This window comes from Hydractinia symbiolongicarpus, chromosome 8 (assembly GCF_029227915.1).
Source record: "Hydractinia symbiolongicarpus strain clone_291-10 chromosome 8, HSymV2.1, whole genome shotgun sequence".
In the NCBI taxonomy this organism is placed as follows: Eukaryota; Metazoa; Cnidaria; class Hydrozoa; order Anthoathecata; family Hydractiniidae; genus Hydractinia; species Hydractinia symbiolongicarpus.
The window spans coordinates 23,575,820-23,598,415 of NC_079882.1; the positions used below are offsets into that span (position 1 = coordinate 23,575,820).

General features: G+C 31.1%; 2 protein-coding genes across 4 annotated transcripts in view; both read left to right on the forward strand.

The window, feature by feature from the left end:
- Window positions 1–9,893, forward strand: part of LOC130655263 (sodium/hydrogen exchanger 9B2-like) — a 30,055-nt gene extending 20,162 nt beyond the window's left edge. The window contains exons 3-7 of the mRNA XM_057457997.1: window positions 2,490–2,596; window positions 3,459–3,611; window positions 4,543–4,651; window positions 5,258–5,394; window positions 7,645–9,893. Coding sequence (XP_057313980.1) covers window positions 2,490–2,596; window positions 3,459–3,611; window positions 4,543–4,651; window positions 5,258–5,394; window positions 7,645–7,845 — 707 coding nt within the window. The 3' untranslated portion in view covers window positions 7,846–9,893. The remainder of the gene's footprint in view (window positions 1–2,489; window positions 2,597–3,458; window positions 3,612–4,542; window positions 4,652–5,257; window positions 5,395–7,644) is intronic.
- Window positions 9,894–9,956: 63 nt separating this feature from the next.
- On the forward strand, window positions 9,957–22,562 carry LOC130655266 (xaa-Arg dipeptidase-like). 3 transcript variants are annotated; one of them, XR_008984611.1, is made up of 7 exons: window positions 9,957–10,341; window positions 10,583–10,795; window positions 11,549–11,818; window positions 13,381–15,807; window positions 16,231–16,350; window positions 16,570–19,690; window positions 19,910–22,561. XR_008984611.1 is itself a non-coding variant. In XM_057457999.1 (4 exons), the coding sequence occupies exons 1-4, from the start codon at window positions 9,957–9,959 to the stop codon at window positions 13,749–13,751; spliced, it is 1,239 nt and encodes a 412-aa protein (XP_057313982.1). In that variant the 3' UTR covers window positions 13,752–16,539. The 3 variants fall into 3 exon arrangements, 1 of the variants encoding a protein (XP_057313982.1); XR_008984610.1 differs by having other exon boundaries at window positions 13,381–16,350; window positions 19,910–22,562; XM_057457999.1 differs by lacking the exons at window positions 16,570–19,690; window positions 19,910–22,561 and having other exon boundaries at window positions 13,381–16,539.
- The last annotated feature ends 34 nt before the right edge of the window (window positions 22,563–22,596 follow it).

The window sequence follows — 22,596 nt, forward strand, 5'->3', positions numbered from 1 at the left end:
TTCAAATGAGGAGTTTTTAAAAATCTGCGGCGATTATGGAGTTGATCCCAACTCCATGAAATACAGGGGTCAGAACTTTTTCAGCTCATATCAAAAAAGACGTAAAGAATATCCGACTCCGGGGTTAAGTTATTTCACAAACGACTCCATGACGCGGTGGATTGTGGAAAAATCCGATGGATTTACAAAAACGGGCCTTGTGAAGATCTCGAGCAGTGTCAGGGCCTATGCATATCTTGTTCTTAGTTCTCAAGCCTCAGCGCGATCCTCCATCCTCGGTAATGATTCAAGTGCTCTGACCGCCCAAAAAGTTTTTATGAATAACCTTGAGGACATTGTTAACCGTAGGGTCGATATTCAGGAGGACATTAAACGTTATCAGGATACGTTAAACTACGCTTCAAGTAAGGTTGATTATTCGGTTGGACAAGGTATTTATATGTTACCTAGTGACATGAATCTCAGAATTAAGACCGGTGTGGTGGGTTACAACAACAAGATTTTGATATCGGGTGAGGATCTTACCATCGGTATTAATCGAAAGGTCAATGTTACCGAAAAAACAGCTGAATCACATAAAAAGAAGCCGGTAACACCCGATCATCCTGATATCCATCCCGATAAACACATCACCGTACACCACGTGGATACTACAGATAAACACATTACTGCACCTTACCACAAAGATACTCCTCCTACACACGAAGATGAGAAGATCGCTCTTGTGATTGTTATGACAACAGGTTATTTCATATGGTATTTGTTTAGATAAAGAATGACGTCAATTAAATGTCAATCAAGCCAGAATAACAATAGAGAAACAATGCATTCCTTACATACCAAATATCCTTAGCAACGGCTACTTTCGTTTTGACTTTTTTCTTATGTAAACAACTTTCTGGTATGTAAAATATGTAAAATCCTATTGTTATAAGCGTTTGATTGACAGATGGTAGATAACAAAACTGCTTTCCGATAGAATCTATAAAGTGGTATAAAGAGATGTAATCGTGAATATAAACACAATGGCTTTTCCAACAGTTGAAGAATTTGAACAAAACATAGAACAAGTTACTCCGATCATAAAGTGGAGAGAGCTGCCTAAAAACGATATTTACCTTGTTAAATATGTGAAAGAGATGGAAATATCAAGACCTGGTGCTCTTTCTGAAAAATCTATGTATGCGGAGGTTCAAGATAGAATGGGAAATAAATATAAGACATGGTTGCCCGCAAGACTTTGTGATGAATTAAAGGATTATAGTTTCAAGGGTGATGCCTTTGTCAGATCAAATGGTCTCAAACAATCTCAAAATAATCATCAAAATCGATTCTTCAGTTATGACATTATGTGGCGCTAAACCTTGCAATGTTGCAATCATCTTTACTTGTTTCTGGTAAAGATAGACACACATAACACTGTAATTGGGGGACACGACAGATGAGGGTGGGTAGGGGGACCCATGGGGCGGGAGGGGGCCCGGGGGACACGGCGGGGGTTGGGGGGTTGGGGCGGATATTATATAGCATGCCCGCTTATTTGACGTAAAGTGGTAAAGTGCACATGGATTTTATCGACTCTTCTATCGTTGATTTAACGGGGATGATCCATGATTTGACGTGGAATGGTAAAGTGCTAACGGGGTCTGTCCTAACATCCGCCTTTTCCTATCTCTGATGACGTCATTAACCCGTCCATTCCAAAACGGATTCGGGGACCCAGGTTTGAGAAAATTACCCAAATTGGTCCTAGGTGGTCCCTATAGTTACCTACGCGGTGAAAAATCATTGACGTCACCACCTCGTTTCCAAGTTACTTGGCCTCAAAGTTTTAAGTGCACTGTAATGGCTTCATTAATTTAATATATAAGATATTGACGTTAAAAGATATTGACAAAAAAACTCGAAAAACTCCCGCATTCAAGTGGTAAAAAATATCGTCTTTGCAAAAGTCACAGACAGACAGACAGACAAACAGACAGAACTGGCATATTATTATATAGATTATTTTATATTTACCTTGTCAAAAATTGATGCAGGAATAGTAAATCAGTAATCAACTGTGTTGTGTAATTTATTGAAAATATGTCAAATTATCACATTGAAACCCGACATCGATGCGTGTTTTCCAGGCATTTTGCTAGGCCATAGGTACTAAACAAGCTAAGCCTATAGTCATTTTGACCTAAAAACAAAATTGACTGAATTAAGCCATGTGTTGTCTTTTATTTTGCTGCTAAAACATGCACATGTTAATTAGGAATACAGAGATCTTTCAAAGTTTGTTTATTTTCACCACCATCTTCGAATTAAAATTGTTATACTGTGAATAAAATCAAACTGGTCTGATTTTATTAAATTTATTTTTGCAGGATGTTTAATAAGTTTAATATGTATGCAGTATTATTTTTTAAGAAATGCACAAAAATTTTAAAACAACTTCAGAACAATATGGTATTCTTAAAATTGAACTTATTTTATATTAATAGGTGATCTTTACTTCAATATCTTCCGTGGACCACTCGAGATTATAATGGGGCTAGCTGGTGGTCTTTTAATTGGGATATTGCTTTGGTATTTTCCACCTAAAGACCAGGTAACTGGTTAATCATCTAATGTTACAGGTTTATGCTTTTTAACTTTGTTGTTGTCCCTTCATAACATTTAAAAGCATTTTCTAAATAGAATCAAACTTTGCACAGTTTTTTATGTCGTAGAAACAGTAGCAATATATCTTGCTGATGTCAGCACTTTTGTGACATTATAAGCTGCTAAAAATCTATTTTTTAGTTCTAGAAGGAATTTCAACATTCAAGTTATTTAAAAGTGCTGGAAATCTATTTTTTTCTGATTTGGATAAAACCCATAAAATCAGGCTTTTAAGAAAAGTTCTAGGCATATAATCATAAGAAAGTTATTATGTTTTATTGATTATAAGGAGTTTCAATTAATAACCAATATCTAAGGCTCTGGGAGGTATGGGACCTAAAGCTTTGGCAGAAAGGTTTCTAATAGAGATGCAACATCACAAAAAAAGTTATCGAAACAGTTGGGCTGTGGGAAGGGGCAGAATCCAGCATCAGTGGCAGGTTTTGTGATACTTGTCACTGCTTTTTGGCCTCTGTACCAAAATGAAATTATTTTGCAACAGGGAATGCTTTGATGTTCAAGCTCAGATACTTTTTGATAACAAATTCTTTTCATAGAATTTGTATCATGGCAGCCTAAAGAATTCATTAGTTTTTGGTGCATCAAGTTATAGGAAAAAGATTCCTGCTTTCCGGGAGTTGCTGGACAAGCATGTGACTAAAATTAATAATTAAAAATGGAAAAAGTTTAAGCATAAATTCTTTTTTAAGAACTATTATAGTCTAAATTTATATATAAAACTGTGACAAACTGTGCAAAGTATTCATACAAATTTACCTTATCTTTGCTTGTAATAATTTTTATTTTAGAAAGAAAGAAGTGCAAACCGGGCAGTGTTGCTAGTTGCTTTTGGTTTGTTGTTTTTGTTTGGTAGCAATAAAATTGATTTTCCAGGAGCTGGTGCACTTGGTGTTTTAGCATTAGGCGCAACTGTTGGGTATGGGTGGGGAGATAATGCAAAGGTATAGAGTATTGGCGAATTGTTATTTTATATCACTTTTCAGGGCTCCAAAAAGAATAGAACTTAATGCCTTAAGTAAATCAATAAATCCTACATGCTTAAATTTTTGTGGCAAATTTTAGCTATCAAAAACTGGGACTCACATCACTGGTATTTGAGAAAAGCTTAAATTCAGAAAAAGTTTAACGCCAGTGTTACAACACAAGTAATAAATCACTTCAGGAACCTTTGTTTTTGACATTATTTAACTATCTGAATATTAAAGAGATATTCGACTAAGGTTTAATGCAGCATTTAGAATTATTTGGTTGAGATGACAATATTTAACAACATTAACCAAATGAAATATCAACAAAGTGAAAGTCAATAATGGCCTACATCACATTAGGCTATGCTGCATATGTGTTGTTATACATCCAGTTTTTCTAACTTTACCTAATGAAATATTTTGTGTTATGTTTCTACTTTCTGTAATGTTTTGTTTCAAAGAATTTATATTCTTTGTTTCTTTCTCTTCAGTGTATATATTTTTTAAATGTAAACAAAAAGATTTACTTATACTGAGAAGGATTAAATTGAAAATTCCCCATTTCTTATGCACGGTACAAAAATATAATTAAAATAAAAATAGGTTAGAGCTGCTGCTAAATAATTATATTATATAATTGTTATGAAATATTCAAAATGATTTATTTAATTTTTTGTAGTATAGATGTATGATTTTCCTATATTTAAAAGGCACTATGTTTAGGAAACTTCTACTTTTCTTAAAAAGGTCTTATGCATGCTGCGTCTTTCCCTTAAAAATGCTATAGGCTAAGTTTGGAATAATAGAAGAGCCATATAGAGAATACTGTCATTTGTAAATTTTTTAGAAAGTTTATTTCAAACTTAATTTAGACATAATGTAATATATGTATAATTTCACTTAGGCGCCTGTGGAAAAGGTTATTGGTGTATTATGGGAAATTTTCCAGCCATTACTTTTTGGTTTGATTGGTGCGGAAGTTTCAATTGAATACTTGAATATAGATTTAGTTGGTATGCGTAGTTTTTTCATCATTATAGTGGCATTTTAAATAATTTTTTTTCTCAGTTTTTTAGATTCAAAATGCTGACTTTGTTTTCTAACAAAGTTGGTTATTATACAAATAGCCACCAATGACAAATCTAGTTACCTTATCTTTCTTTAAAAAAAATAGTCTTGTGAAATTAATTGCGTCTGACTTCTAAAATTAACTGTAGTGATTAACCATAATGGTGCACAGATTAACTCAAAATAACTGTTGAAAAGAAAGCATCCAGCATAATAAAAAATACATTCAACGTTTATTTGAAAATGGGACTTGCAATTTTAACAAATTTTCTTGTAGGATGATTCACAGGCAAATTGCAAGTTGCTAATTTGAACCCTGCTATCACATTACCCACTTGCTCATATATAACGCACCAGAAGCTCTTAATTTAGATACACATTCAAAGAAATTGCCTAAATTTTATTAAAAACCAGTTAAATTTATAACTTGCAGCAATTTGCTAAATGCTATTTAAATTATAAGATTATTTTTGCATTAGTAACAAGTATTTTTCAGCACATAATAAACCAAAAAAATGCCTCATTTTTAATTCTATTTGTACACATTTTAGGTAAGAGCATTGGGATTCTAGTCATTGGTTTATTTATTCGAATTATTGTTACATACCTTGTCACATTTGGAAATAATTTGTCTGTTAAAGAAAGATTGTTCTGTGCTATTGCTTGGTTGCCAAAGGCTACAGTTCAGGTAATTTCTTTTGTTTTTACAAGTAAGTCAGAGAATAATAATACAGTTTTTTTAAGTTGTCTTTTTAACTTGAACTAGCGTTATTCAATTTCTGTGTGTTCTGCGAGCGGAAATTGTTTGATTTCCAAATCCTTTTTTGTCCAGGATTTCTTGAAATAAAACACACGCCCATAATGGGCGTGTGTTTAAAAAAATTTATCTTCTAAAAATTTTGTTTTTCAAGCACATTCTTATTTTTCATCAAGTTCTTTATTATATTTGCATTAAATTTCTAAAACATTTTAAAAAAGAATTTAGCTCTCTATACAAGACACTCTATATGAGTTTTTTTTAATATATTTATCGTTTTTAAAAAATTTTTGTTTGTTTTACTATCAATGTTTTGAAATGTGCTCTCAAATGCAGATGGTATAAACATCACTATGAAAAAATAATGTTACTCTTAAAAAAGGACTCTGTGGGAGGGTTTATTATACTCAAAAAAAAATCTGGAACATGCAACGGCATTTAATTTTATTAACAGCTTCATGCACAGGCATTTTTAATGTTTATGTCATAAAAGAAACAGTAATTTTTATGGTGTTATGGTTTTTTTTTATCCTTTTTTTCTTGTAAAGAAAGGAAGGCTACAAAAGCTTCACTTGAAATAATAAATTTAGTCCAAAACACCTTGATAGATTTTTCTGAGAATCATCTGATGACGTTTCCTCACTTGTATTGTTTTTAACGCAGAAAATTTAAAGACTCTGGGCTTCTTGTTTATCTTTGACTTACATTAAATCTTTTTTTTATTTAATTTGAATAATGGTTTAAAAGTTTAGCAAGAAGCCCTGGGGGCTCTAAGAATTTCCGTGCGCTACCAAAATATTTGATGAAAACCTGCTAATTCGTTGTGTTATTGTGCCAAACATTCGAAGGGGTTTGGTGCATGAACCTCTGAAGACAAAGCACACCGGTGACATTATATCTTACAACAAACGCAAACAAAATGAAACGTGTCATAATAAACTCACATTTTAAAAGAAATTGCTAACAAAAAATATAGCCTATCATTCATGGTTGAAAGTCTTGCGATTGAAACGTTTATGCTCTTAAATGGCATTAGTTGTTTTTATTAACCGTGTCAATTTTTGTCGAAAATAAAGCAGTTTTAATTTTTGGATAAATTTTGGCCTGAAATGACATTTAGGTGACAAAAAATCAAACTTTTGTACCATCATCATTTTCAGCATACTTTATTTTTTAACTGTGCCAGATTTAGCCGAAAATGAAGTGGTTTTAATTTTCGGACCAATTTTGGCCTAAAATGGCATTTAGGTGACAAAAATCAAAATTTTGATGTCACCATTATGTTCAGCATACTTTTTTTGTTAACTTTGCCAATTTTTGTTGAAAATAAAGTAGTTTTAATTTTTGGACCAATTTTGGCCTAAAATGACATTTAAGGTGGCAAAAAACCAAAATTTTGATGTCACCATCATGTTCACTATACTTTTTTTGTTAATTGTGTCAAAATTTGTCAAAAATAAAGTAGTTTTAATTTTTGGACCAATTTTGGCCTAAAATGACATTTAGGTAACAAGAAATCAAAATTTTGATGTCACCATCATGTTCAGCATACTTTTTTTGTTAACTGTGCCAAATTTTGTCGAAAACAAATACCAATTTTGGCCTGAAGCGTCAATACTAGACTTCCCAGTAGTTAAGGAGCTTGGGTACGAAGTTTACTTCTGTGACGGACCAATGTAAAATCCCAGGGTCGTTTTTTTCCGAAAGAAAAAACTGACGGTTTTAAAGAATTTCCTACGCCTTCGGGCGCGGAAATTCAATTAAAGTTTACCACTTCTTCCTATATAGGTTGAATTTCCTGGTCGTTAAAATTACTGTTATTTACATGTTTTTATGTTTGCATATTCACCAAAACAATAACCGCTGTGGGGTGTACTGGGGTAAAGGAGTTTTTCTACTTCATTTAATCATTTAACTCTGTAAATTTTAAATTATACATTGTATACTCAAAAAAAATTCCGCGTTCTGACTCGATATCGTTTTTATAATTATTTTTATTTTGCCAACCAATTAACCCGAAATAATTATCTTTGCTGCCCATAGAACAACTAATTATATTCCTCACACGACACTTAAGTTATACTGAAGTTAATTGTGATGTTCTATTTATTCTTAAAAGTATTTATTTTCTATGAGAATTCTTAAAAAAACTTGTATGAAACAACTATTTTAATAATTTAGGCTGCTATTGGTTCTATACCACTTATGACTGCTCGTAATAAAGGCTTTCGAGGGAAAGAGCAAGAAGAATTAGGTATTCAAATTGTGGCAATAGCAGTGCTGGTGATTTTAATAACTGCACCTATTGGAGCTGTTGGTATTATGCTGAGTGGTCCTCGTTGGTTAAATAAACCACCTGAGCCAGAGTGTGACGATAATTAGTTACATACAAAGTGTAAATTTATTATCTATAGACCATTTTTTACAACATTCAAACATTCACAAAAAAAGTTTTATTAAAATTAAATTGTAAATCAACTAATAGCTTTCTTTATTTACTATTGGTTCTCTTTATTAGTTTTATATAACTTATTCCAGCAGAGGTTTGAAAGTGTATGCAAGATTGTCCTGCGCCTAATGGGTTTCCGACTTCTTTTTGGAGAGGAGTTGTTACATATCACTATAGCCTACTACTACTAGGAGTTGTTAAAGTCCACACATAAAGATGTCAAAAACTTTGATGACACTTTTTCTGTAAAGTCATTGAAAGCTTGAATTTGTCCAAATTGCAAATATAAATACAAAACAAGACCATAAAAATGAAATAAATATTGATCATATAAATGCACTTATTATGCGGAAAAAAAATGGATGCAGATAAAAACCCAGCTACAAAAATTTAAGTGGATTAGGTGAGGCTATTAAAAAATAAAAAAAAGGGTAGGACATTTTTGCATTACATATCTACCTTGTAAATATATATTTGTGCTAAAACTTATATAATAATATATTGCAAGTATTACAGAGCGATCTTTTACTCTTCTGAAAAATATTTAAAATATTTATGGTAATATTTTATTAGAACTTGTCACTTGTACCTTTGTAAAAAAGTTTCACAGGGATACATGTTTTATATAAAAGCATCGACCTGTGAGCAAGCCTTTGGGTGTTCTTAATTTGTAAGGCCTAAATTTGTTTATACAAGTCTGTTTTACCATAAACTATTAGCACATCAGGAAAAAAAGACTTGCTCACAGAAATTAGTTAATGAGTTAACATGTACTTCATTTTCTCGAAAAGTTAAGGTTTATACACAATAAAAATTGATCTTGCATAACTCTTATAAAATATTTGTGCCAAAAACATTTTAGCAGTTACAGGACATGAAAGTGACTTTTTTGCAGATGATTTTTGGCACTCTCCATTTTATAAATTCATATAGTGTTAAAATCAACTTTAGTTTTCTGCATTGTGATCAAGTTAATAACATATTTTTTTAATTTTATTTTTCAAGCAGCAATACATTTCGATTAGATCAAGCTCTATTAGACTTATTTATATACGTTTTATATATGTTTTTTTTTGTTAAGATTATTAAAGCTTGTGTACTATGTACACTTATTCTGTTTTTTTAATGGTGGGAAAATTTTTACACATGTTAACTTTGATTACCATGTTAAATACAGTAGCTATATGTGCAATTATTGTTTTTTACCTGTCATTAGTAGATTTGTCTTGATGGACCTTATTCAGTCCAGGCTTTTTTAAACATAATATGACTGGGGGGGGGGGGGGGGGGAGCATTCTGTCTCCCTCCTCTCCAAAACTTTTGTTAGGCTTGTCCAAATCACATCAAGCTTAGCACACTTATAGTACATCATGAAAGGAGCAAAATGGCAGCAATAAATTATTGCTTATGTCAGTGACGTCATCGGAATATTGAAATTTGTCCACAATTTCATTATCTGCTGAAAATTCAATACTTTGAGTAATATAGAATAAATTTTTGCATTCTGTTTAAAGTTTCGAAAAGCCAAATAAAAGTTAATATATTTTCCAGTTGTTGCATAGTGGCATAAAAAAACACCAAAAATTACCCGAAAATTCAATTTGTTCTGATTTCCTGATAAAATTTAAAATAAATCAGGAAATTGGATTAATCACATGTCCAAAATTTACAGAATGATTTGCCTTGATAACAGTTGGATTGTAAGTTTCCAAGTTCTAAGAGTAATCCTATAAGGACAGATATTATATTTCCTTGATTATAAGGATTTCAAAGAAAATTCTAGGGGTAGTTTTGGTTAATAGCCAATAGAATAATAGATAAATAGGAAAACTCACTATCATAACCATGCAGCAGAGCAAAAAATAGTTTTGAATGTAAAAGGGAGTCTCCCTGGACTGGATTGGGTTAAATCTAAGTTTTTATCATTTGTTTATGGAATGCATTGTATGTTTTTAATAGTAGAAACAATAACTGAAACCTTGTATTGATTTTTAAAAAATTGATCCATATTTTTGTATTTGCAAAACTACTTTGTGCCACATACATGGTCCATTTTTACATAAATCTAATTGAACTGTTATGTCATGGTAATTACTCAGTCCGAAAAATGGAAGGTAAATTTAAACTAAAAGCTTGTGAAGAAATAGATGCTCGTTCATCTGAGTTAAACAGCATTGGTCAGGAAATTTGGAAAAATCCTGAACTTGGATATGAAGAATTTGCAGCTCATGAATTACTAACAACGTTTTTGGAGAAAGAAGGATTTAATGTTTCAAAGAAAACACCATTAGAAACTTCTTTTATTGCAAGATATGGAAATTCAGAAGGTTTAAAGATTGGTATTTTATGTGAGTATGATGCATTACCTGGAGTGGGTCATGCTTGTGGACATAATTTGATTGCAGAAGCTGGTATTGGGGCAGCATTAGGTATGATCAGTTTTTTTATTAAAATTGTTAGTTTGTTGTAAGTAGTACTAGTTTTTTATATAAAAGGTAATAAAAAGGTAGCCTAATTGACTGTTTTCTAAAGCGCTTCTATGTGTTAAGCAAGCTTACAACCCACTGCCTGCACTCGAGTGGCTGCATTCTCAATGAAATATTTGCATCATAGAGAAATCAAAATAGATTTGTGAACTACTGCTCAGTATAATTTTACTATTAAATTAAGGCATCAAATCTGTGTTGGATGTTATACCAGAAAAAAATGTTCAACTTATTGTGTTTGGAACGCCAGCAGAAGAGTGTGGGGATGGAAAAACCAGAATGATTGCAAAAGGTGTATTTGATGAACCAGACATTTGTATGATGTCACATCCTGCCCCATATGAGATACCAATCCCAATGTGGCTTGCAGCCTGTGATTTAAAAATATCTTTTAAAGGTAAAAAATTCTACACTCAGTACTGCCAAAATGTTGAATGTATACTATTTTAAATGATAGCCAGTGGCCTGTGGTAAATTCCATAGTTTGCACGTCCTTTTTATACCGCATTGCATGCATCTCTCAACTTAGGGGACCTTTTTGCCTGATAGACAAATGTATACACGTAATTAAAACGGTTGTATTGCTCTAAGGATACTGTAGGGGAAGTGAGCATGATTCTTTAAATCCCATTATCTTCTTCAAAACAATTTATATACATAAATGGTAAATATTTAAAGAACACAACACTTTTAGAGATTGCCATAAGTTTTTTCACTAAAATGTAAAATACAGGATTTGCAATGCGGAAGAAATTTGACCCTTTGCTTTAAGTAGGAACTTCCATTTATAAAGCCACTGACTTTTAAGATTTTTTTTCTTAATTTCGATTAATTTTGTATAACTGTGCATTTTTGAACTTTTTAGCACTCATATTTTAAATAGCTTGCACCATAACTTCTGTTACAGCCTTCGAAACAAAATTATTTAGCTTGAGTTTAAGCAAGCTCTCCTATGCAGAACTTATTTCGTTTTATCAATGGAACTTAAGATATCAAAACACTACTCTACAAAAGAACGAACTTAAAGAAAAAAAGGTTCACATAATTATATGATAAACATACTTCCAGACACAAATTTACAACTAAAACTTCACTATTAAGAATTTCTGTGTTTACCTTAGAGTATCCTTAACTTAATGTTCATTTTAAGGAAAAGCATCTCATGCAGCTGCTGCACCATGGGAAGGCATCAATGCATTGGATGCAGCTGTTGCGTGTTACAACAATGTATCCATGCTACGTCAACAAATGAAAACAACATCTCGCGTTCATTGCACAATTGTTAAGGGTGGTGATAAACCAAACATCATTCCAGAGTATGCAGAAATGCATTATTTTATTCGAGGACTTACGGATGCTGATAAAACAGATTTGTATCAAAAGGTGACAAATTGTGCAAAAGGAGCTGCTGAAGCAACAGGTATGTGTAATGACAAGTTTTTAAAGTGGAATGTCCTTGATTCAACATGGTATGACTCAAACTACTACAATATTGACCAATCTTAAGTGTCCCATGAAAAAAAACAATAGTATGTATTGGCAAATGAAACAAAAATACTAAAATAAATCTTCAAAATTTTGTTGTAAATTTCATTCTAAAACTGGAATTAAAACGTTTTAAAATAAAATAGACAAAAACTGAATTCCCTGTAATGATATAAAGCTCAGGACCATGAATTTAAACACTTAATAACACATGACCCACTGAGAAATGCCCCTCCCCCCTAAAAAAAATATCCAGCAATAAAAAGTAATTCTTTGGCCTGTCATAGACAGAGAGATGGGACTGGCCAATTGGTATAAAAAATACCTACTAAAGATTCATACTGCTTTGAGCTCACAAACATTTTAATTTAGGCCAGTAATAATTCTGTGTTAAAAAAACATGCATTATAACATAATGAACTTCAGCAAGTGTATTCCCCTTTGTAGAAGAGATTATCTAAGTTTAGACAACCAAATGGTACTGAAGAAGGGAAGATTTAAATTAAAAATTGAGAGTTTTTTTTTACCCTGGTTTGTCTTTCATTATAAAACTCTTTGTTCAGTTGTTTTTGAAATGTAAATATATATAAGGAAGACTGCAGGGGACTCCAGAAAAAGCTGACAAATAAAAAGGCAAGGAAGCCACAGCATTTTGATTTTTGTTTGAAAGATCTTTATCCTTGTGATTTTTTTGAGCTTCCTTTATACTATTTGTTATGTTATATGAGATGAGTCTTCTATTTTCTTGACTTTGAACAAATATTAAACATATTTATTTTAAGAGATACAAATACTTTTAGTTAACACAACTCCAGAAATGCTTTTCTTTTTAAGAAAGCTATTGAATTTATACAGCAGAACATCTAGCTAAAACTTTACCTATTTATATAATCACTGAAAGCAAAGGCAACTAATGAAAGGTAATCTTCGACTATCGTTATATTTAATAAACTCTCCATAACAAATTGAAAATGTGGGTAAGCAGTGTTAACAAGCAGACACAACTGCCTGTATTTTATGTTCTAATTTTTCGAGATGTTTCAATCACTTCTTTCTTAAAATAAAAATATTGGGAATCAAGAGAAAAGCCTTGTTTACTATGCTGCACTGACACATGAATATATGGAACTTTAAAAGGCCTTAATTAGAAGATAGCTTACAACAACCTTTTAAAGTTAACGTTCATGACTGGTTGTATTGCAATAGTGTATGGAGACAGGATGTACAAATGTGCATTTTATGCTTTATGTGACCTAGAAAATTATAATGATAGGTCCATTTAGCCCAAATTGTCTTTTGGCTAAAATTAATTGTTAGAAGAAAGAAAAAAAAATGATTAAAAGTTTTTAAGAAGCTTTTTCATAACTTAAAATAACCTTACATTGTCAGGTAAAAAATAATATTGTTATTCTAACTTATCAAAAGCTTCATAAAAACTTTTAACCAATTTGTTGTTTAAACTATTTAGATTGAATTATCAATTTTTTATTTCCACAGGGTGCACTGTTGAGTTTGCTATTAATTGTGAAATGTCATCCATCAACACTAACAAGATTTTAATAGAATTGTATATTTCAAATGCAAAAAGTTTGGGTGTGTCTTTTAACGATGAAGATCAAGTTACAAAGTTACTAGCAGGTTCGGACATGGGTGATGTAACACAGATTAAACCATCAATACATCCACTATACAGAATTCAAACAGCAGGGGCAAATCATACTCATAAATTCACACAAGCAACTGGAGATGTAATAAATCAGTTACCAACATTGAATTCTGCTAAAAGTATGGCAATGACAGCTATTGATGTGATATGCAAACCTGAATTAATGGAAGATATTAAGAAAAGTTTTCAAGGAGTGTGTTAGTATCAATACTGTATTATAGATGTAACTTTTTTTAATTGCTATGTATTCTAGTGGTCATTAAATTTTTATTTTAAATTTTTTGCATGCAATTCATACAATTCATACATAAAAAAATTTATAAAGTTCATTTCTCGGCTTTTATAATATTCTATGATTTTTTTAGAGAACTATTTTTTTCAGTACTGCATGTGTTACAATCTCAAAGGTGATTGCAAATCAATTTTATATTTTATATTGACTCAACACATATTTTTCTCTGAGCATGCATATATATTAATGTCCAATTGCTTACGTAGTAGAAAACCTTCCTTTTTGAAAGATGTTTTTCCTGATTGTTTTCTGAAATACAAATTATAGAAATTTCATTGTCTATAAAAAACATTTATAGGATCATTTATTTTATTAGACTTGTGTGCTATACAGCCACATTGTTTTCAGCAGTATTGTTTTACCAGTTATTAATCATTTTTTACTGAAACTATTAAATCTATTAATTAACTTTAAGATCTGCACAGCATTGGTCACAGCGTAATAACTATTGTCTCTTTAATTTAATTTTTTAAGCAACTGAATCGAAGTAAGAATGCACTTTCTGTTTCCCAACAAGAACATGTAAATAACAAATTTAACATAAAGCAACAGGGAGAGGGGGAGTAACACAGGCCACTCAAAGTTCAATGTTGAGATTTTTTTCTTCTTCTTGATTTTGACAAGAAAATACCAGAATTCATTATAGAAGCCTTTTAGCAAAAATGTTTTATCTCAGGTCAAGTTATCATGATCATCATCATTGTCATCATTGTTATTTGAAATCCTTGGTTGACTGCTTTAAGATACTGAAAGTTTTATTCTTTTATCTTTCTTTGGGAAATGTCTATGCAGTTAGCAACTATTTGTATTAAGACAAGATTCCATTCTTTTTCTTTACCATCATGGCTTTAAATTTTACATCGACAATTGCATCAACAAGTTTTCTTTAATAAATTTTTGCTAAGTAAGAGGGGAATATTTTCTTTTATTATCTGGGTAAGCAGATAATAAGCGATACTTAAATCAAGCAACCTGGTTGTTAAAAAAGCCGTTCAATTATAGTGTAACCCAGTTATTATTTACTAGCAATGCCTGCTGACACGTCATAGAGACATTAGAATCTTAAATTTAAATTGTGGTAACTTTGTAAACAAAAACCTAAGGAAGAAAAAGTTTGACAAAAAGATGCATACTTCAAATACCTATTATGCAGAAATCAGCATGAAGATTTGCTGAGAGAGGTTAATTATCTGGATAATGTCCTATTTTTAACCTATTTACAAGTTTTTGCAATGACACGCTATTCTTTGTTAATGTGTCAGCAAGATGTTTGCTAGTTTTAAGCCAAAGCTTTAGCACGTCTTTGTTAACAATCAGTTGTTTAAATACTCTAATATATCTTTTTAACCTCTTGTCGCTCACATACTTAAAGATTTTAACCAGTGATTTGTTGTCAGATATTGTCTCAATGGCCAATCTAATGAGAATTATGACCATAGCCAATGTCAATGCTGCTGAGATGTTAATGCTGCATCAATACCTTTACCCATAGTTATTGTTTAAGCAGCAAGACAGCTTTTTACAATCTGTTCCAGACGCTTCAATGCCAAGTGATGTTACAAGTGTTGTTTTCATCAGCAAGAAAGTGGCAAGTGGCTTTCACAATCAGACAGATTTCTAAATACTGCATCTGCATAGACAATAACTTTGATCTGATCCTGAAGTTGTTTAAACGTCTAAATGTTGGAGAAGTTTTCAAGTTTCCTAATTACTTAATTAAGGGCAAAAATGTCTTTGTAGGTTGATTTTTTTATTGCAATACTACAAGATTTAATACTTTGAAGCAAATGTCTGTTCGGGTGTGATTGATTACTCACAAGAGTTGTTCAATTTTTGATTCCTTTGAAGAAATTTTTTTGTACTATTCTCAGAATGATACATTAAGGTTGGCTGCAGTGTGTTGAAGTGATCAGCATGGTCGATAATAATACTTTCTTTATCTTGGCAAATGTTGAGATATCTTAAGGTACTTCATTTTTCATTTAATAGTAAAAGATTTTGGGTAACAATAATTTATTTATAAGGTATAATTTGATTTAAAAAATAACAATCCCCAGACCAAAAAAAGTCACCAATATGTTTGGCTATGTAAAAGCGTTAAAATAGTATTTTTAACACGCTGATACGATTGATTTGAATTGTCACTTTCTTCCTCTTTATCTTTGTCTAAAATTATTTGATCAATCTTCACATATGATTTTCAAGCATGCATTCAGCTGTGTCAGAGTCACAGCTAAATCTTTCAGTTAGGTCATGCGGATTATTTGCCAGATTTTGCTCTTTAATTTTTTAATTTGTTTAACTCCTTGGCAAGTAATGATAAGTTTTCACAAATTTTGCACAAGATGCGTGTGGTATGTTGATATTGCAGATATATATTCTTTTTCAGGTTTAAAAAAATCATAAGTTGTGAGAATGTCAACTTTTTGTTGACTTTCGATTTAAACGATTCAACAATTTATTCGAAAGAATTGGAAATGGAAACTATCTCACATAAAGGCCATAAAAGGTATTTATTTTGCTAATACTGACTTCTATTACTAATCTTCCTAATATAAACATGGTCTTTGCATCTAGAGTTTGTATAAGAAATGTCAGACTGATCAAGGACTTCAATAAGCCAAATCTTCCTCATTCAAGTCTTTACGAGGGCTTCCACTTTTTCCTTAAAATTGATTCTACGTTTGTACTTTGTTGCCAACCGTTGAATAATTCTCGCTTTTTGTAGGGCCTTTTTGGCGAACGGTTGTTGATTCTTCAAAGGCTACGATGCAAGATTTAACAAACAGAGTTAAGTGTCTAAACAGATGACTGGGATGCCAATTCATCTACAGGACAAACTTTAACATTCATATTGTCTTGTACTGTGGCTTCCTTCTTTTTTTTTTCGCAGCCAAATTTGGTAATTTTCATTATCTTTAAATTTGATATAATTATCCATTATCTTTCTTCAAATTTATTATCAATTTTAGTGGTCTTTCCTTTTCCTTCTTCTTTAGCTTCTCCCTTTGTAAGTTGGAGTTTTGGGCATTAGTCAGTACAGAATGTTCCCTTTTCTTTGGCTGCTCGTAAAGAAAAGAATAGCTATAAAGACTAATAAATTGTAAATTTGTCTGCATGAAAATATAATAACAATAACACCAAATAATAATAACATATAGCAATAAAAATGATGGACAGCAATGCAAAACCTGCATAAAAATGTTATGCAATGTAAAAAGTTGTTAAAAAAACTTACCACTTTTTTTTACTGTAGATTTTTTATAGCGATATATGTAGCTAATCCATAGGTCTTATAAATATGTTGATAAAACAAAAACACATTAGAAAAGCTCCAAAACAATTCGAAACAACGCTGTAGTATTGTAAAATTGTATGAACAAAATTTTTTGGTAGCACATTTTTAAGTTGGCTTCCATGGCATTCACCGCAAATTAAACATATTTGGCTGTTTTATACCTGATAGGGAACAGTCTAATTTGATACTTTGCATTTCAATTGACCCCAGAGAAACCTTAGTTTTTCAACTTAAAATTTAAAGCTAACAATCAAAAAAATTGCAAACTTTTAAAACCCTTTTTTTCTCAACCGAATTTGAAAATAGCCCTCCATAATATGGCTGCCGGAAATTCCTTTCTTTCTTGCACTGGTAAAGTTACACCGCATTACATGTAGAGATAAATTAAGGATACTATACACTTTTCCTATGAGCATTTAAAATTATATTGTAAAAAGAGATTTTTAACTGCAGTCAATAACTAAGGTAAATAAAAGAAATGATGATAATTTACGTAAATTGTTGTTTGATCTTCCTTGTCAGGGCCAACAAAGTACGACATTTTCTGTATTTCGTTAAAAACAAGCTAAATGTTGGGTTACTTAACATAGCATCCTTTGTTCAACTGCATAATTTTTCATTTATCAGCCTTTAAATTTTTTGATGTTGTTTCATTAGTTCCATATGCTATCTTCTATCACACTAACAGCAAATTAACCTGACACCACCACACAACCAAGTACGTAACCACCAATACTATGTACAACTCTAGACGGTAAACCACATATATATAACCAGAGGGCCTAGAAATTCCGCCCTGAGTTTCTGCTCCATATTTTAAGGAGGTGAGGGTGAAGTGACCATGGTAGATGACAGTGGTGGAACAAGATTTGGACTTTGGTCTAAAGTGATTTGAGTTGCAACTTTAACCATCATCATCTGAATTTTCTGATTTACTTAAATTTTTTTTCGCTAAATAATATATATGGTGCTCACCGTCACGGCAAGTAGACTGTCAGTTTTGTGGGTTACAATGCGTTACTGAAGATAAATAAGACTTGGTATGGAAATACCAAATATAAACCTATGAAAGGTAAACTTCTAATTTTTATAAATTGACCCATAATATCACAATATTGCTGTAAATGTTGTATATTCTTGATTGAAAAGTGATCTGAAAGAGATTCAGGGTTACGTGGGTCATTATCCAAGTTGTAAATAAAATCTTAAATTTTATCTTTCAGAAGTGACTGATTTTTGAAAGTCATATTTTTTTAACTGCTTGCACACAGCACTTTTAGTTACACATACACATTTTTTGGATGGAAATCTACTATTCCTTTCCAAAATTCACCTAGTTATGTATGTTTGTTTTTCTAGTTTTGTTGTTTTTCTAGTGCATATTGTAACCTATATTTTTGCTTGCGTTATAAAGTAAAGATTAAGTAAAGATTTTAGAATTTTCAAAACTTTTTATAAAAAGAGTTATTCTTCGCACTTCTAATACTGTGATACTTGTTGGTGCTTTAGTTCTGAGACATTTTTTTAACGTTTGTTTTCATATCCAACATAATTGTTGGATATATGAAAGCAAACATTGAATCCAGATTTATAATCCTTCTTTTGCTAACTTTTGTAAAATCTGTTATATTTTAGAAGCTATGTCATATAACTTAAACATTTTTGTAAGGGCATAGTGTTATATTTTGATGATTTGGTTGAAATGTAAGAAGTTAGGTTTTTCCTGTAAAAATATTTTTCAACTGCTTTGATATTAACTTGTTCTTGTTTCAATATTTTAAGAACAGGTTTCTTCTTTATTTTACTTTATACAGCTTTAAGTTTAAGGTATGATAAATTAAATTTGTTATTGTACTGCTTGATACTGTTGAAAGAAATTTTGAACTTGAGAGTAGGGTTCTGACCAAATGATAAATTGTTACAGATGATTGTATCACCTCTTTACAGTTTTAAGACAAAAAAGATTCAAGTTTAAAGCTACAGTCATACATTTCAATAAAAAGCTCTTGTAAAAAATATTGTATTTTTATTTATTTTTTTTATGTATTCATCAATGCACCGACTTCAGACCATTTTTTAAATAGGTGTAAAAAATTAAATGTCTTCAATATATTCAATATGTTTGGCTATGTAAAAGCGTTAAAATAGTATTTTTAACACGCTGATACGATTGATTTGAATTGTCACTTTCTTCCTCTTTATCTTTGTCTAAAATTATTTGATCAATCTTCACATATGATTTTCAAGCATGCATTCAGCTGTGTCAGAGTCACAGCTAAATCTTTCAGTTAGGTCATGCGGATTATTTGCCAGATTTTCCTCTTTAATTTTTTAATTTGTTTAACTCCTTGGCAAGTAATGATAAGTTTTCACAAATTTTGCACAAGATGCGTGTGGTATGTTGATATTGCAGATATATATTCTTTTTCAGGTTTAAAAAAATCATAAGTTGTGAGAATGTCAACTTTTTGTTGACTTTCGATTTAAACGATTCAACAATTTATTCGAAAGAATTGGAAATGGAAACTATCTCACATAAAGGCCATAAAAGGTATTTATTTTGCTAATACTGACTTCTATTACTAATCTTCCTAATATAAACATGGTCTTTGCATCTAGAGTTTGTATAAGAAATGTCAGACTGATCAAGGACTTCAATAAGCCAAATCTTCCTCATTCAAGTCTTTACGAGGGCTTCCACTTTTTCCTTAAAATTGATTCTACGTTTGTACTTTGTTGCCAACCGTTGAATAATTCTCGCTTTTTGTAGGGCCTTTTTGGCGAACGGTTGTTGATTCTTCAAAGGCTACGATGCAAGATTTAACAAACAGAGTTAAGTGTCTAAACAGATGACTGGGATGCCAATTCATCTACAGGACAAACTTTAACATTCATATTGTCTTGTACTGTGGCTTCCTTCTTTTTTTTTTCGCAGCCAAATTTGGTAATTTTCATTATCTTTAAATTTGATATAATTATCCATTATCTTTCTTCAAATTTATTATCAATTTTAGTGGTCTTTCCTTTTCCTTCTTCTTTAGCTTCTCCCTTTGTAAGTTGGAGTTTTGGGCATTAGTCAGTACAGAATGTTCCCTTTTCTTTGGCTGCTCGTAAAGAAAAGAATAGCTATAAAGACTAATAAATTGTAAATTTGTCTGCATGAAAATATAATAACAATAACACCAAATAATAATAACATATAGCAATAAAAATGATGGACAGCAATGCAAAACCTGCATAAAAATGTTATGCAATGTAAAAAGTTGTTAAAAAAACTTACCACTTTTTTTTACTGTAGATTTTTTATAGCGATATATGTAGCTAATCCATAGGTCTTATAAATATGTTGATAAAACAAAAACACATTAGAAAAGCTCCAAAACAATTCGAAACAACGCTGTAGTATTGTAAAATTGTATGAACAAAATTTTTTGGTAGCACATTTTTAAGTTGGCTTCCATGGCATTCACCGCAAATTAAACATATTTGGCTGTTTTATACCTGATAGGGAACAGTCTAATTTGATACTTTGCATTTCAATTGACCCCAGAGAAACCTTAGTTTTTCAACTTAAAATTTAAAGCTAACAATCAAAAAAATTGCAAACTTTTAAAACCCTTTTTTTCTCAACCGAATTTGAAAATAGCCCTCCATAATATGGCTGCCGGAAATTCCTTTCTTTCTTGCACTGGTAAAGTTACACCGCATTACATGTAGAGATAAATTAAGGATACTATACACTTTTCCTATGAGCATTTAAAATTATATTGTAAAAAGAGATTTTTAACTGCAGTCAATAACTAAGGTAAATAAAAGAAATGATGATAATTTACGTAAATTGTTGTTTGATCTTCCTTGTCAGGGCCAACAAAGTACGACATTTTCTGTATTTCGTTAAAAACAAGCTAAATGTTGGGTTACTTAACATAGCATCCTTTGTTCAACTGCATAATTTTTCATTTATCAGCCTTTAAATTTTTTGATGTTGTTTCATTAGTTCCATATGCTATCTTCTATCACACTAACAGCAAATTAACCTGACACCACCACACAACCAAGTACGTAACCACCAATACTATGTACAACTCTAGACGGTAAACCACATATATATAACCAGAGGGCCTAGAAATTCCGCCCTGAGTTTCTGCTCCATATTTTAAGGAGGTGAGGGTGAAGTGACCATGGTAGATGACAGTGGTGGAACAAGATTTGGACTTTGGTCTAAAGTGATTTGAGTTGCAACTTTAACCATCATCATCTGAATTTTCTGATTTACTTAAATTTTTTTTCGCTAAATAATATATATGGTGCTCACCGTCACGGCAAGTAGACTGTCAGTTTTGTGGGTTACAATGCGTTACTGAAGATAAATAAGACTTGGTATGGAAATACCAAATATAAACCTATGAAAGGTAAACTTCTAATTTTTATAAATTGACCCATAATATCACAATATTGCTGTAAATGTTGTATATTCTTGATTGAAAAGTGATCTGAAAGAGATTCAGGGTTACGTGGGTCATTATCCAAGTTGTAAATAAAATCTTAAATTTTATCTTTCAGAAGTGACTGATTTTTGAAAGTCATATTTTTTTAACTGCTTGCACACAGCACTTTTAGTTACACATACACATTTTTTGGATGGAAATCTACTATTCCTTTCCAAAATTCACCTAGTTATGTATGTTTGTTTTTCTAGTTTTGTTGTTTTTCTAGTGCATATTGTAACCTATATTTTTGCTTGCGTTATAAAGTAAAGATTAAGTAAAGATTTTAGAATTTTCAAAACTTTTTATAAAAAGAGTTATTCTTCGCACTTCTAATACTGTGATACTTGTTGGTGCTTTAGTTCTGAGACATTTTTTTAACGTTTGTTTTCATATCCAACATAATTGTTGGATATATGAAAGCAAACATTGAATCCAGATTTATAATCCTTCTTTTGCTAACTTTTGTAAAATCTGTTATATTTTAGAAGCTATGTCATATAACTTAAACATTTTTGTAAGGGCATAGTGTTATATTTTGATGATTTGGTTGAAATGTAAGAAGTTAGGTTTTTCCTGTAAAAATATTTTTCAACTGCTTTGATATTAACTTGTTCTTGTTTCAATATTTTAAGAACAGGTTTCTTCTTTATTTTACTTTATACAGCTTTAAGTTTAAGGTATGATAAATTAAATTTGTTATTGTACTGCTTGATACTGTTGAAAGAAATTTTGAACTTGAGAGTAGGGTTCTGACCAAATGATAAATTGTTACAGATGATTGTATCACCTCTTTACAGTTTTAAGACAAAAAAGATTCAAGTTTAAAGCTACAGTCATACATTTCAATAAAAAGCTCTTGTAAAAAATATTGTATTTTTATTTATTTTTTTTATGTATTCATCAATGCACCGACTTCAGACCATTTTTTAAATAGGTGTAAAAAATTAAATGTCTTCAATAGAAGAAT

What these genes read in the sequence shown, in the direction of transcription:
- LOC130655266 (XM_057457999.1), top strand. Translation starts at nt 9,957, where the DNA reads ATGGTCCATTTTTACATAAATCTAATTGAACTGTTATGTCATGGTAAT. An exon ending in TGGTATTGGGGCAGCATTAG is followed by an intron (nt 10,342 to 10,582) that starts GTATGATCAGTT and finishes TATTAAATTAAG; the next exon opens with GCATCAAATCTGTGTTGGAT. An exon ending in AGGAGCTGCTGAAGCAACAG is followed by an intron (nt 11,819 to 13,380) that starts GTATGTGTAATG and finishes TTATTTCCACAG; the next exon opens with GGTGCACTGTTGAGTTTGCT.